This window comes from Diadema antillarum, unplaced genomic scaffold, assembly GCF_040938485.1.
Source record: "Diadema antillarum isolate AM-2024a unplaced genomic scaffold, OU_Dant_1.0 seq00000693_RagTag, whole genome shotgun sequence".
Taxonomy (NCBI): domain Eukaryota; kingdom Metazoa; phylum Echinodermata; class Echinoidea; order Diadematoida; family Diadematidae; genus Diadema; species Diadema antillarum.
The window spans coordinates 2,566,385-2,578,733 of record NW_027271598.1 but is presented as its reverse complement, the minus strand read 5'-3'; the positions used below and the strand labels follow the sequence as shown (position 1 = coordinate 2,578,733).

Genomic DNA, 12,349 nt, shown 5'->3' with positions numbered 1-12,349 from the left:
TTTCGAAGTACTACTTGAATGTGCAATGATGTTGACAAAGTATGTTGTAGTAATAATGGAAATAATAATGAGACCCAGCAACGAAAAAAAGTGTTGAATTATGTTAACCATGCACGATCTTCTTTTCTTTTGATGAAAATATATAGGTGTAGATTCTGTTCACAGGAAATTACAGAAACTCAACAGTCAAAATGTCGGACTGGATGAACTTCATTCCAAAGTTTTGAAAATAAGCGTTCCATTTGACCTTTATATGCATATCTTTAATCAATCGTTGGAAATAGGTTCCACCCTCGTTTATCTAATCTTGCTAAAATCGTACCTGTACCTACAGGAAATTCAGAATGGCATAAGCATAATTATCGTCTTATTTCACTTTTAGTCAGAATGTAGCAATTAAAAACCGTTTTTGAAAAAGCAGTTCACTCTCAGTTTCTTAAATAGCTACTTGGATGGTTAAGAAGATCTGTCGAAAAGGGACACCAATCAGCTTTTAGAGCAGTCATGCCACCACAAGATTTGAGACTTTTTGTCTGAGAACCTTGACAAAGGCAATGTGGTTGGGGCAGTCTTTTTAGATCTAACAAAGGTCTTTGATGTCTTACCCCATCATTACTTACTTTTAGGAATTACCATACTTCGGCATCAAAGAAACTGAACTACATGTATAAAGGTTTGAGACTTATTACGTAACAGGGGGGGGGGAGCGATGCGTTTCTACAGAGGCAGATCTGAATTTCTCCCCGTTCAATCAGGGGTCTTACAGGGTCGTTGATCTATCAGTGATGCCTCTATCCTTCAGTCCTTTGAGTAAATTATCGCTTTATGCAGACGACATGGCAATATTTCACCAATGCATGGTATAATGCCGTCACAGTATACAAGAACCACTAGGTAAAGTAAGCATACGCTCTGCTCCTGTATTAAATAGACATGATAGATAACGGTATACGATCGTCAATCTGATGGGGAAAAAGTTATGTTAGATCTAATTGTGATGGTAAACTTCTTATTCAAATTTGCATGAATGACAAGCCCTTATGACTGTTACAGGATTCAAGCATGCTCAATGAACATAATGACTGGTCTCCCTATGCAAGTGGAGTTAAATCATCAAAATTTCTCGTGATGTGATTACGAATTAGAATCAAATCTTCAAAGTAATGAAATTTTGCGTTGAGTTGTTTTTATTGCAATTGATTGACTATTTACGTCGATGTAAGACAATATGTCAAATCAGTTGCAATAAGAATCAAATTCTATTTGACGCGTAAAACTATGAACCTGTAGTGTATTTGTCTCTTATATACATCATCATCTATTATGTTACACACTGTCAAAAAGACATGATCAGATTGCAACGAAGCCAAGTATACAAACATGGTGTTGGATTACGTCAGCACAAGCTCGCTCTTCATGCTCCTAAAATGGTATTCCATTTATACAATACAATTATTGTGATATGGTGGATATGGCCGACAAATCGTTACTCAATACCCTCACTACATGTATTAACATGGTTAAATGCGTTGCTAATCTTGTGACTGGGCGTTGTTACCTATACCACTCGGTATGCTCCCGTTTTGCCAATTACAATATAAACTTAGAGCTGACTATAATAAAATAATGCTCCTCATATTAAACTCGATTGTTTGTTAGCTAAATGATATTCATGTTCGTAATTTTTTTATAGTTATAGCTACTCATAATTTACACAGGACTCCGTTTTAAAATAGGTCTATGTGATTCTAATTGGAACTGACCATGCTTTTAAGGATGACGGCATAGATAAATGAATATATTTCTTATATTCAGGTTATTAAACCACCCATATTTTTCGTTACTATCGATCTATGTTCACTAAAAATAGAACTGTTCATCTTTATCCTATCCGGCAATCCAACTCATTTCATTTGCCATTAACTAGGACTATGTTTGCTAAATCTATATTTTCTTTTACTGGCCCCAAATTCTGGAACTCTCTCGATAATAGTATGAAACAAGTTCTAAGTTTAAATACATTCACATTCAAGCTGAAGAAGTTGTTCATAAATTCCTATTGAATGTGTTTTATTTTAGTTACCCTTAATTTTGAGCTTCCTTTTTTTATTCGTTATACTCATTCTTTTCTTTTATCTATTACTTTCCTATAACTCGGTGATCCACCGCACCATGTGCCTCGCGTGTGCTGGTACAGACCCTTCATCTCTTCTCCTTTCTCGCCTTTTTCCTGTCCTCTTGTCTCTTTCTGTTTCTTCTTTCAAAATAATTTCCTCTTTTCCTCTTTTTCCTTCACTGTGTTTTGTTTCTCTCTCTCTCTATCTTTCTCTTTACAAGAGAGGTTGCTTGTGTTTGTTTGTCCGTCTGTTTGTTTGTTTGTTTGTTTATTTGTATAGGACTGTATGTGTTGTGCACCGTTTATGTCTAGCTAATTGCCTTTTGATGTTATTTAGTCTTGTCCATGAGGAGACTGCAAAATACAGGCATATATCTTTTTAGTATGTCTCCTCCATTTCCTGCGACTTTCCGTTTTAATTCAATTTCTCTTGCTTTTTTCATGCGTAGTATTGTTCACTTCACGTATTTTTCTTTGTTACGACATTGTATTGATGTTGTGTTATTTTGTGAATGAAAATGTTGTTGGAAATGAAATAAATGAAATGAATGAAAATGAATGAAATGAATGTCATTTTCCTTAAAGTGCAGTTCCATACGCGATCGCGATCCGTTCAAGATGGGTTTTAACTAAATTACGATGAAATTCAGACGAACAGACCTGCAAGTCTACCTTTTTTTATATATATAAAGCTTGGACTATTATATATGAAAATTGAATTACACGTCATGCGAAACAGTGATATTATGCATCAGTCGCAGGCACACTTTATGCAAATTAGACAAGGTGATGCCACATCCTCGCCTTACAAGTCTTCTTTGAAATTCCACAATTTCCGAACTTCAGTATTTTGATGCACTCATATCATTTTTGTGTGTCAGTCTTGCTATGAAATTGCTCGTTAGAATTTCCCTATAGGGAAAGGTGCGAAAAACTTGGCAGAAAATTTCATAAAGTCCCGGAAAATGGGCCCCTAGTGTCTGTAATCAACATCCGTAAGTTTAGAATTAACAACATACAAAAAACGCATGATTATGTACAGGTTGTGAATTTCCGATTCTGATTTTTTTTTTTTTTTTTTTTGGGCAGAACACTACTATTATTATGTATTTACCCGGTAGATAGGAATACTGTTCGGTGGGGTTTAGGCCTGGACAGGTTTGACAGTACATTAGCATAGGCCTTCTATATATACTGAATTTATAAAGGAGAATTCAGGATATAATCTTCAGGATTGAGGGAGGCAGAATAAACAGATGAAGAAGACGAAATTTGCTCTGAAAGATATGTAGTAAATAGTATTTGCTCCGTATTACTAGTATTTTCATATGAAGATAAGCGTCGCACTACCGCAGAACCCTCTCTTTATTTTTCCTTTCCACCCCCTCCCTTCAATCCTACCCTTGTTTTATGTAAATAATTTCCCTTCACCCCATCGCACATAGCCTCCCTTGTCTATTCCCTGTTTTCGTTTGAGATTGTAGGTTTTTTTTCTTCCACTATGTATACATATATATATATATATACATGTATTTTTTCTCTCTCTCTTTTATTCCTGAGGGACCTTGTCTTACAAGCTATGCTTCATTAAGGTCTCCTCGTTTGCCTTTCTCAAAATATTGTTACCTTTTCTTATCATTTCACATACACATGTAATTATATATTTATGTATTTGCAAAAATTTTAGTGTTAGTTGTTGTTGTTCCTATGTACTCCTGAAAGAAAGTGTCAATGTTATTGTTATGTTATTGTTATATTGCTTATTGTTGGAAGAAAGACAAATGAATAAATAAACTTGAAACTTGAAACTTGAACGTGAGAAGACAGTCTGTTGTCACATATGGTAGAGAACGCAAACTCGTTTTCTTGACATCCCCTTTGTTTGGGTAAAATAACACCGCGCCAAAAGGCTAACTATGAAATTTTGACAGCGGTGCGAAAAACGGCCACACCGAGCGTCAGATCTCTTGAATTTCACGGCTAAGATTTCACGTAACTGCAAATGTTTTCGATTACTTGATAACTTCACCTACCACAGATTCAAAGTAAGTTTACATTGTACGTTAATTGGGTTGCATCGATGATCTGAAATGTTGCATATCGTAGAAAATCGGTGATATTTTTGTAGCCGAAGGTGAGATTGTAACAGTCCCACCCATATTCGTAAGGTGATGTAATGTATCGGCACGAAAAGACGTGAACAAACCACACACAAGAATGAAGTTTTAGCTTCGCAATAATTGTGCGACATTCTCACAAGTATGTAATTGTGTTAAGGCACATCGATGGAACACACATTACACACCTCCAAAGTGGGATTTTTTTTTTTTCTAGAGGCCAGATACGAATAAATCCATGATGGCATGAATATGGTTATGGATACTGTCTAACGACACGTTACAAACAAACGTGACCACGCTGACACTGCACTCCACTGGTTACAGATAAATTTACTGTAATAGAGTTTCTACTATAATGGATTAGACATGCACACTGCTAACTTTGTTAGTATATAAATTGGCATTGCACATGGTTAGATGACCCCATCGGGTGGCCGATGGTATGGTACGCCGTAGCCTGAGCTGAACATGCTGAATGAGATCTCTGGTAACGACTCATTCTAACCAAGTAACACTAACAGTTAATGTTACATGTTCTACAGAAAAGAATGACAATGGTTTCTGTACAACGCAATGCCAACGGGCTCCATTTCATTTGACCAGGACGGACTTGTTGTCAACATGTCCATCGCTTGGTCAAACGAAGCCCTTTTTTTTGTGTGAAAAGAATATTAAATTTATTAACGTTTCTATAGACAACTTATTTATCATAACAAATTTCCAGAAAGTAATGTTTGATCTAGATCGTAAGAAGCTGTAAAAGTGGATATTATCGTGCGAGTAATTTTTCGTTCTCGGCTGGATAAGATGGATTTCGCATGTTTTTAATTCCACGGAATAAGGACATTCTACTGGAAGATATGGCATGCAAAAATATTCGCGTGTTTATTTTGGAGCTGGCGTCTGGTTTTGCGAAATGTGCGAAAATTTCCACACCGCGAAAAATTTCCACTTTTACAGTAGATTCTAACAATTATTTGGTTTTGATTTTGTTATATAATAGTTTGATTTTATCTCATTTGAATTATTGTAATGCTGTAACCTGTATGGGCAAATACTCTTCAATCAAATTTACACGACACTTTTATCCTTCAAAAAAGAGCAATTCGATTCTGTACGAACTCGCATTATAAAGCGCCGTCAATGCCTTTGTTTTTGAAAATGAATGTTTTGAATATATAAATTGAATAAGTTTAATATTCTTATGTTCAAGCATAAAATCAATTTGTTACCTGAGATGATTTCTGGTATGTTTAAAGTTAATTATCAAATTCATAGTTACAATACTCGAATTAGTAATAAATATCATTTATCTAAGGTAGATAAGATGTATGTAATGCACACACTCAGACACACTGGACCCTCATTGTGGAATTCTTTACCAGACACAGTTATAAATTCTCCAACTACAAGTATTTTTAAGAAAAATCGGAAAAGACATTTGTTAGAAAGTTAGAGTTGTCATTATGAAATACACTATGATTAAAAAATAATTTTATGGTTTTTGTTTTCAAGGGGTGATATCTAAACACTATTATTTATTTAATGATAATGTATTTTTTTGTGTATGTTTGTCTGTTGTTTTTTTCACCTGTCCTACATTGTATGTCTTGATCGTAAAGCAATATTGTTTCCTATTATTCTTTCTGTTCCGAACTACCCTGACAAGACTGCGGTCTTTTGCAGTTTCCATGTTTCATTTATAGTTGTTATATGTTATGTATGCATGTTCATGTACTCGTTTCCTGTCCTCAGTTTGTCATTGTACAAATGATATGTTTTTCAAATGAAACAGAATAAAGTTCAAGTTCAAGTTCAAATTGTATGTAGAAAGTAGATCTACACACAATGCACTAAATTCCTTTCTATTTTTTTTTTGTTTTGTTGTTGAGACGTACAAGTGCAAACGTGTAGACACTAGTCTAGTGTAGTCTGCAGGCTTCAACGATGATGAAAATTGATTTTTGCTGGTAGAGGACTTAAAGATACCTGATTGAAGTAGAGTTAATTTGGTTCTATGATTCCCTTTCCCCAATCTGGTAACCCTAATGCATATTCAAGCCGATCGTCATGGAGGACGACAGTGGGAGCATAGATGCCAAGAGTCACTTGGTGAAGATGATGCAGGTTGCTGTGGAAACGGAGGACTTCTACCAGCCCTTCTTGGATTATGTCAACCAGCAGCAGGAGGTGAGTGCCTCTTCAACACAGATTGCTCTGAATGAATCTGCATTGCAGTCAAACAAGTTTTATAGTGAATATCAATTCACTTTTCTTTGACTAGTTCTTCAGAAATGGGCAATAACATTAACAGAGCTGGCTGGAGGATCTGATTTTCGTGATTTTCCAACATCTGTCTCACGGCCAGCTTCATGCCACCTTGTGGCTTGTTTTGAGTGATAAGTGGTAATGTGTGAAGGATTCTGACAAAGTTGAAAGGTCATGACATGGTTTTATCTGGTTTTTGTTTTTCTGTATAAATAAAAGACATTATTCTTCTGCCACAAAATAGCTTCAGGATTGATGGTGTGTGATTATCCATATTGCTCTCAAAGGATGGCAATTTCAGTAGAGGAGATAGGGCAGTGCATTTTTGTGTTTTGACTGATAAAGGGGAAACTTTTTTTTTTTTTTTTTTTGCTTTTTGTTGTTGTTTTATCCTTTAGAGTTTATAGACAGGGAAGATTTGTACATGTATGTTTTGTGCCTAATTACTTATTAAAGCATAAAACATCAAATAGCAGACACTAAGCCGGTGCAGACATTACAGACCGGTGCATATTTACCTACTTTTGGTGTTGCTGATTTCCATGGTGAAGCTGAAATTTGTGAGGTCAACATACATTGATATCTCATGACATTCTGTTCACAACAATCATATTTTGCTGTATTGTTATTGAGCCAAATTAAGTTCTTGAAGTTGAAAAATTAATGAAGACCAGTCCTGTAATGAGTACAGCACAATATATGGAATACCTTGAGTAGCGATCCATCCGCAAAACTTTGATGTTCATACATGTTATTCAACCAAGGCATGGCTCCTGTTGGACTCTCTGTCGTAACAGTTTTAATTTTTGAAGCCAGCTGAAAGCATGAAAGAAGGAAAAATGAATTGAGATATGCAGTTCAAATGCAAAAATTACTCTTTTTTAGATTCATGATAAGCTCATGCTCATTTAGACATGTTGGTTAGTTTTTTATCAGTTGCATGATCTTTACTGAGAATAAGCATCACTGAATCAATAATGCATGTATTTTTGTCCATCTCTGTAATTACTCTAGGACTCTGACTGTATCATGCCTTACATGCATGACATTGTGGTTGACCGGCTGAGAAGTCTGAGTCGGTTCTTCCAGCTGTGTCCAGAGACCTTCTTCCTATCGGTCAACACGATGGACAGGTTCCTCTCCTTGGTCAAGGTGAGAACCACTACCAGTGAGAGCTGGTCTAACTGTTGGTAGATATTAAAAGGGATCACGAACACAGTGCAGCCACACTTGTGTAGATGATACAGTGTAATTGTGTTTTGAATGATGAAAAAACTACGGATTGCATCTAAATTTGATATAGGAAAAAAAAATATTAATGTAAAGAATGTACCCAGCAGGTCACCCTTTTTGCTCTGGCGCCCTCTACTGTGCAATTTTTCTCATAGGCTAAAGTGGAAAACCTGGGGTTTTGAAGGAGAGCAAAAGTTTATGTAAGAGCTGTATACTCTGTCGTTTAGAAGTAATTAGTGGTACTGGTACTGTAAACAGTGACGGGATTTTGATAATGCCAAAACCGCACCTTTATATCTGCAGGAAAGCAGCCAAGAAGGAAGCTGAGAAGTTTGATGTTTGCACATTTGTGAGCAGTTAAGATTTAGACATTGAAGATCAAACTGTCAGAATCCTGTGGTACCAAGAATATTGTTTGTAAACATAGAATAAGTCACCTTAGGCCTATAATTATCAGCACAACATACCTTTGTCTACTTTGTTATTTTTTAGAGCTATTTTCTTTGTCAAAGTTGCTTAACTTTTCTTTTTTGTATAATCCAGAATACATTCAAGCTTACATTGCCACCCATTCAGAACAGGATGCAAATTCATTGTATCATAGTACTATTGCTTCCCCAAAACAAAAATGAAGCTTTTTAGACCCGAATGATTATTGACTTTTGTTTCGTTTTGTTCTTTTGTATGTAATCACAGGACATTTCATGAACCTCTTAAATTGATGCACATCCATTTCTCAAACAGGCACGTCCTCATCACCTAATGTGTGTAGCTGTGGCAAGCTACAATCTGGCCATCAAGGCGCTGGAGCCATTGGAGGTAAGTTGTCTCAGAAAGAAGACGTTACTTGTTAAAATGTCTAGGTGCAAAAAGACTGATTCTTACGTATGTGATAGGTTTAGTGTGAATTTCAGGCATTTCACACAATGTGTCTGGAGTTCATGATTTTGGGGGGAATAGGGGCATGTGTGCAAGTGTGGACTTTGCTCTATTTCATATTTTTCTGTTTTTTGTGGGAGGAGGTAGAATTTTGTTCAAAGGCTTAACCCGTTGAGGACAGACTGATTTTGCTACAACACGCATTTTCCATAGACACTTGCCCGAGTGTACTCAGGACTCGTCCTCAACAGGTTAAAATGCATTTATGTTTCTTGTTTGTTCTGTCATTGTGATCAGGTACAAAAACCTGCATCTCTCGGTTACACTGTGTAGTATTCCTTTACTTTCTGCTTATTCGAATGATATTAAATGTCACTTTAAAGATTCGTAGAGTCTCAGTGTTGTAGTTTTTCTCTAATTTTGAAACCAGTTCTCCACATGAAGATTTTAATGGATAGCCAGTACTTTTTGACAAGGTATGCTCAGTGTTACGATTTTATGCATATCCTGCTCAAACATCTGAAGATTGGGCCAGTGGTCTTCTTCTCTAAACATACCTTCTCCCATCTCGCCTCCCACCCCTCAGTCCCACATCCCAACGGAGGACCTGGTGCGCATCAGCCAGTGCGGCTGCACGGCCAACGACGTGCTGCGCATGGAGCGCATCATCCTGCAGAAGCTGCAGTACGACCTGCAGGCCCCGACGGCCCACCGCTTCTTCAAGCTCTTCCACGCCTACAGCGTCGTGCAGGGCATCCTGGGCAACGACACGGCCATGCAGAACTCCCAGCTGGAGAGCAGCACCCAGAAGCTGGAGGCCTGCATGTGTTACTTCCCTCTCACTCTCTTCAAGGTACAGTTTGCCCTATCCATTTGGGGCATGAAATCTCATAGTTGGTGCTCTCGTTCATTCTCTTGAGGGCGTATCCACAAGAGTTTGCTGTGGAGGGTGCTGCCCCACCCATTCGCCTGCTTGCTCTGGGGACCTCACATTTGGTGATCATAATGCATAGACACTTGCCTGTTTAGAGTATGGGGCCCACGCTCGATTTTTTTATTCATGGAAGTAGAAGAGATTTTCGCTTTTTTTTAAGCTTATAATTTGCAGGGCACTTTGACCGGAAAAAAAAAAGAAATGAAGAAAAATGTGGGGAAAAAACACAAAACTCTTTTTAAGGGAAAAAATGACCACTTGTAAGTGCAGCTAGTTACCATTTTCCTTGTGTCTGTACATTTGTGACATCCTTAATTATGGTAAACATCCACAGACATCAAGGAACTGGGAATATTAGTATCAGACCATATTTCACAAGTACCAACTCCTTTTGATAACATATCCTTCACAATTTACTCTTGGACAAAGAGATTTTGATGTGCAGAATCCCACTTTCAAGTCATGCACTCTTTTTCCTGCATCCTATGTCATTGATTTGTGTCTGTGTGCCAGTGTCTAATATGATACATTTTGCAAAGAGTGATTTCAATCATACAAATACAAATGTACCAACCTAAAGTACCTATACCTAAAAATGCCTAGTTTGCCTATTTTTCTCCTTTTATATCTTGTAGCCGTCGGTGCTGGCACTGGCTGTCCTTACTCATGAGCTGCCAAACTCTTCCTGTGAAGTGCACAATCCTAACGACATCAGGTGGATTCGAATTGTCTGGGACATCCAGAGAGTCTCGCAGGTAACAGTAACAGTATTATCTTTGGTGCGACAATCTTGTGCTGGGCTTGAAATTACAAGTACAAGTGAATTCTCTTCTTACATTCCTTTTTCTTTTCATGACCTGGCAGACTTCAGTCACTCTAGACATATGAAATTTTCCTTCACATTTTACTGATTCGAAGAGGGCAGAGAGCCTTGTACTTTGTGTTTGAGTTATCAACATATTTGCTCATATCCCCCCTCCCCCAAAGCAGGCATGACACAAGACCGTTTTCTACTCCAACTCTGTGACTTGCATTTATCTCATCTCCCTCTCATCCCATCCCTTTTCATCTTGTTAGGTAAATGATGCTGACCTTGTCAGCTGCCGATCCCAGGTCAGTGAGTGCCTCAAGGTCTACTCCTCACCAGAGTCCCGCATGCCCTTCAGTCGACTCACCTGGGTGGTCTCCACCAGGACCGCCCGCCAGCTCAAGTTCAGTGCCCAGGTGTCCTCCGACCTGGCCCCCATCCCCGAGAATGGGATCTTGGACAGCTCTTCCGACGGTGACACAGATGAGTGAGTATCTTCTTTAGGGGATCCTCCTAGCATCCCCAAAATGGAAACTTCCAGAAATAGGTGGTGTGTTCCTGATACGTATGTGTAGTGTATGTGATATAAAGTATGTCACCTGCTGGGCAGTGAAAAAAAAAAAATCCTTGTGCCCTGCTTGATTCAGTCGTACCACACAATAAGCAAATTGTCAACTATATTAAGCCAATCAGAAAGCCCAGAAAATATATGCTGTGTTCTTGATAAATGCCTGAGCTACATCACACTCCAGCATTGGCAAGTCTTTTGGTGATAATCAAATTCAGGTTTCACATGCATTTGACTTCGAAAGCTGCCATGAGTCCTGATATGCTGCTGCTTAGAATATTGATAGAGGGGACTTGCTGCGTAATGAACACCACAGCATGTGTAGCTCTTGGGAAATGAATTTGGTTATATCTATTACTTAAAGACTGTCAGAGTGTAGCAACCCAAATATGAGCTTGCATAGGGCATGCAAAAGTACCAGACATTCACATAAACAACTTGACGCATTCCTGTTCAATGTATCAGACTAGACTGATGCTCCAATCAAGCAAGTGGCAAAAAAAAAAGAGAGAGAAAAAAAAAGAGGAAGAAATGCATCTGTTTCTTTTCTGAATGCACAGGTCCTGTGAGGCTCTCAGTGACAGTCTTGTCAGCCAGTCCACCTCAGAAGAGGAAGAGGCCCTTGGTGACAGCTCGTCAAGTGCGCTGGTCCTGAACACCCATCAGCTGGTCCCCCTGTCGTCCGATGACACAGTGTGCGTCGAGAACAAGCTGTTCTCCTACGAGAGCGACTCCCTGGCGCATTGCCCGATGAGGATACACGGTGGCAGCTGACTAGCGGAGAGCAGCCACGACTGAGTGAGGGGGCTGTCGTGACCTGCTAAACTCGTGCTTCTACAAGCCAAGGGTACACCAGGGTTGGCAGAGGTATCAATCTGCGCCCTTTTGAAACTGAACACTGTGTCGATGCTGAGCATCGTCTTACAGTGTAGCATCATTTTGCCAAATTGAATCATCATGCATAAACGTTTTGCTTTGTGCTGAAGCTGCACAGGGCCATGTATGGATTCAGCATTCCTGCTGTCTTTGAGATGCAGCTGCTTGCAAAATTGTCCCGGAAGCTTTGAAGAGATGAATTCCCCCGGTGCTGGCCACCAGGAAACCTTCAAAAGCATCAGCTGACCATGGTACTATTGAGTGCGTGAATTCTTCCTGTCTGCTTTGGGATGACCAGGAAAGAAAAAAAAATTTTACTCAGCGAAACTTCTTGCCTGAGGCTTTTCTCTGTCATTGACGCAGTGTATGTTGTTATATTTAATGCCTGAAAAGTCGTGAGGCAAAACCGGAGATGCAAATGCCATGCATCGGTCTTGCATCATTCTGATGAGAGAAATGTTTGGACTCTTCTCATATGCTGCTCATTTTTGTGGTGATACAGCCTGCTTTTATGTGGAGAGAGCATGCTGTGATGTTTTAATTGTAA

At 38.6% G+C, this 12,349-nt stretch overlaps 1 protein-coding gene across 1 annotated transcript; it reads left to right on the top strand.

The window, feature by feature from the left end:
* Positions 1 to 4,025: 4,025 nt before the first annotated feature.
* Positions 4,026 to 12,064, top strand: LOC139737485 (cyclin-G2-like). Its single transcript, XM_071648158.1, has 8 exons — positions 4,026 to 4,161; positions 6,298 to 6,426; positions 7,519 to 7,656; positions 8,482 to 8,556; positions 9,203 to 9,469; positions 10,186 to 10,305; positions 10,628 to 10,845; positions 11,487 to 12,064. Exons 2-8 carry the CDS (start codon positions 6,307 to 6,309, stop codon positions 11,698 to 11,700), a joined length of 1,152 nt encoding a protein of 383 aa, XP_071504259.1. The 5' UTR covers positions 4,026 to 4,161; positions 6,298 to 6,306; the 3' UTR covers positions 11,701 to 12,064.
* Positions 12,065 to 12,349: the final 285 nt, after the last annotated feature.

Coding starts and splice junctions, on each gene's coding strand:
- LOC139737485 (XM_071648158.1), top strand. CDS start 6,307: ATGGAGGACGACAGTGGGAGCATAGATGCCAAGAGTCACTTGGTGAAG. Junction 7,657..8,481: donor GGTTCCTCTCCTTGGTCAAG/GTGAGAACCACT, acceptor TTTCTCAAACAG/GCACGTCCTCATCACCTAAT. Junction 10,846..11,486: donor TCCGACGGTGACACAGATGA/GTGAGTATCTTC, acceptor CTGAATGCACAG/GTCCTGTGAGGCTCTCAGTG.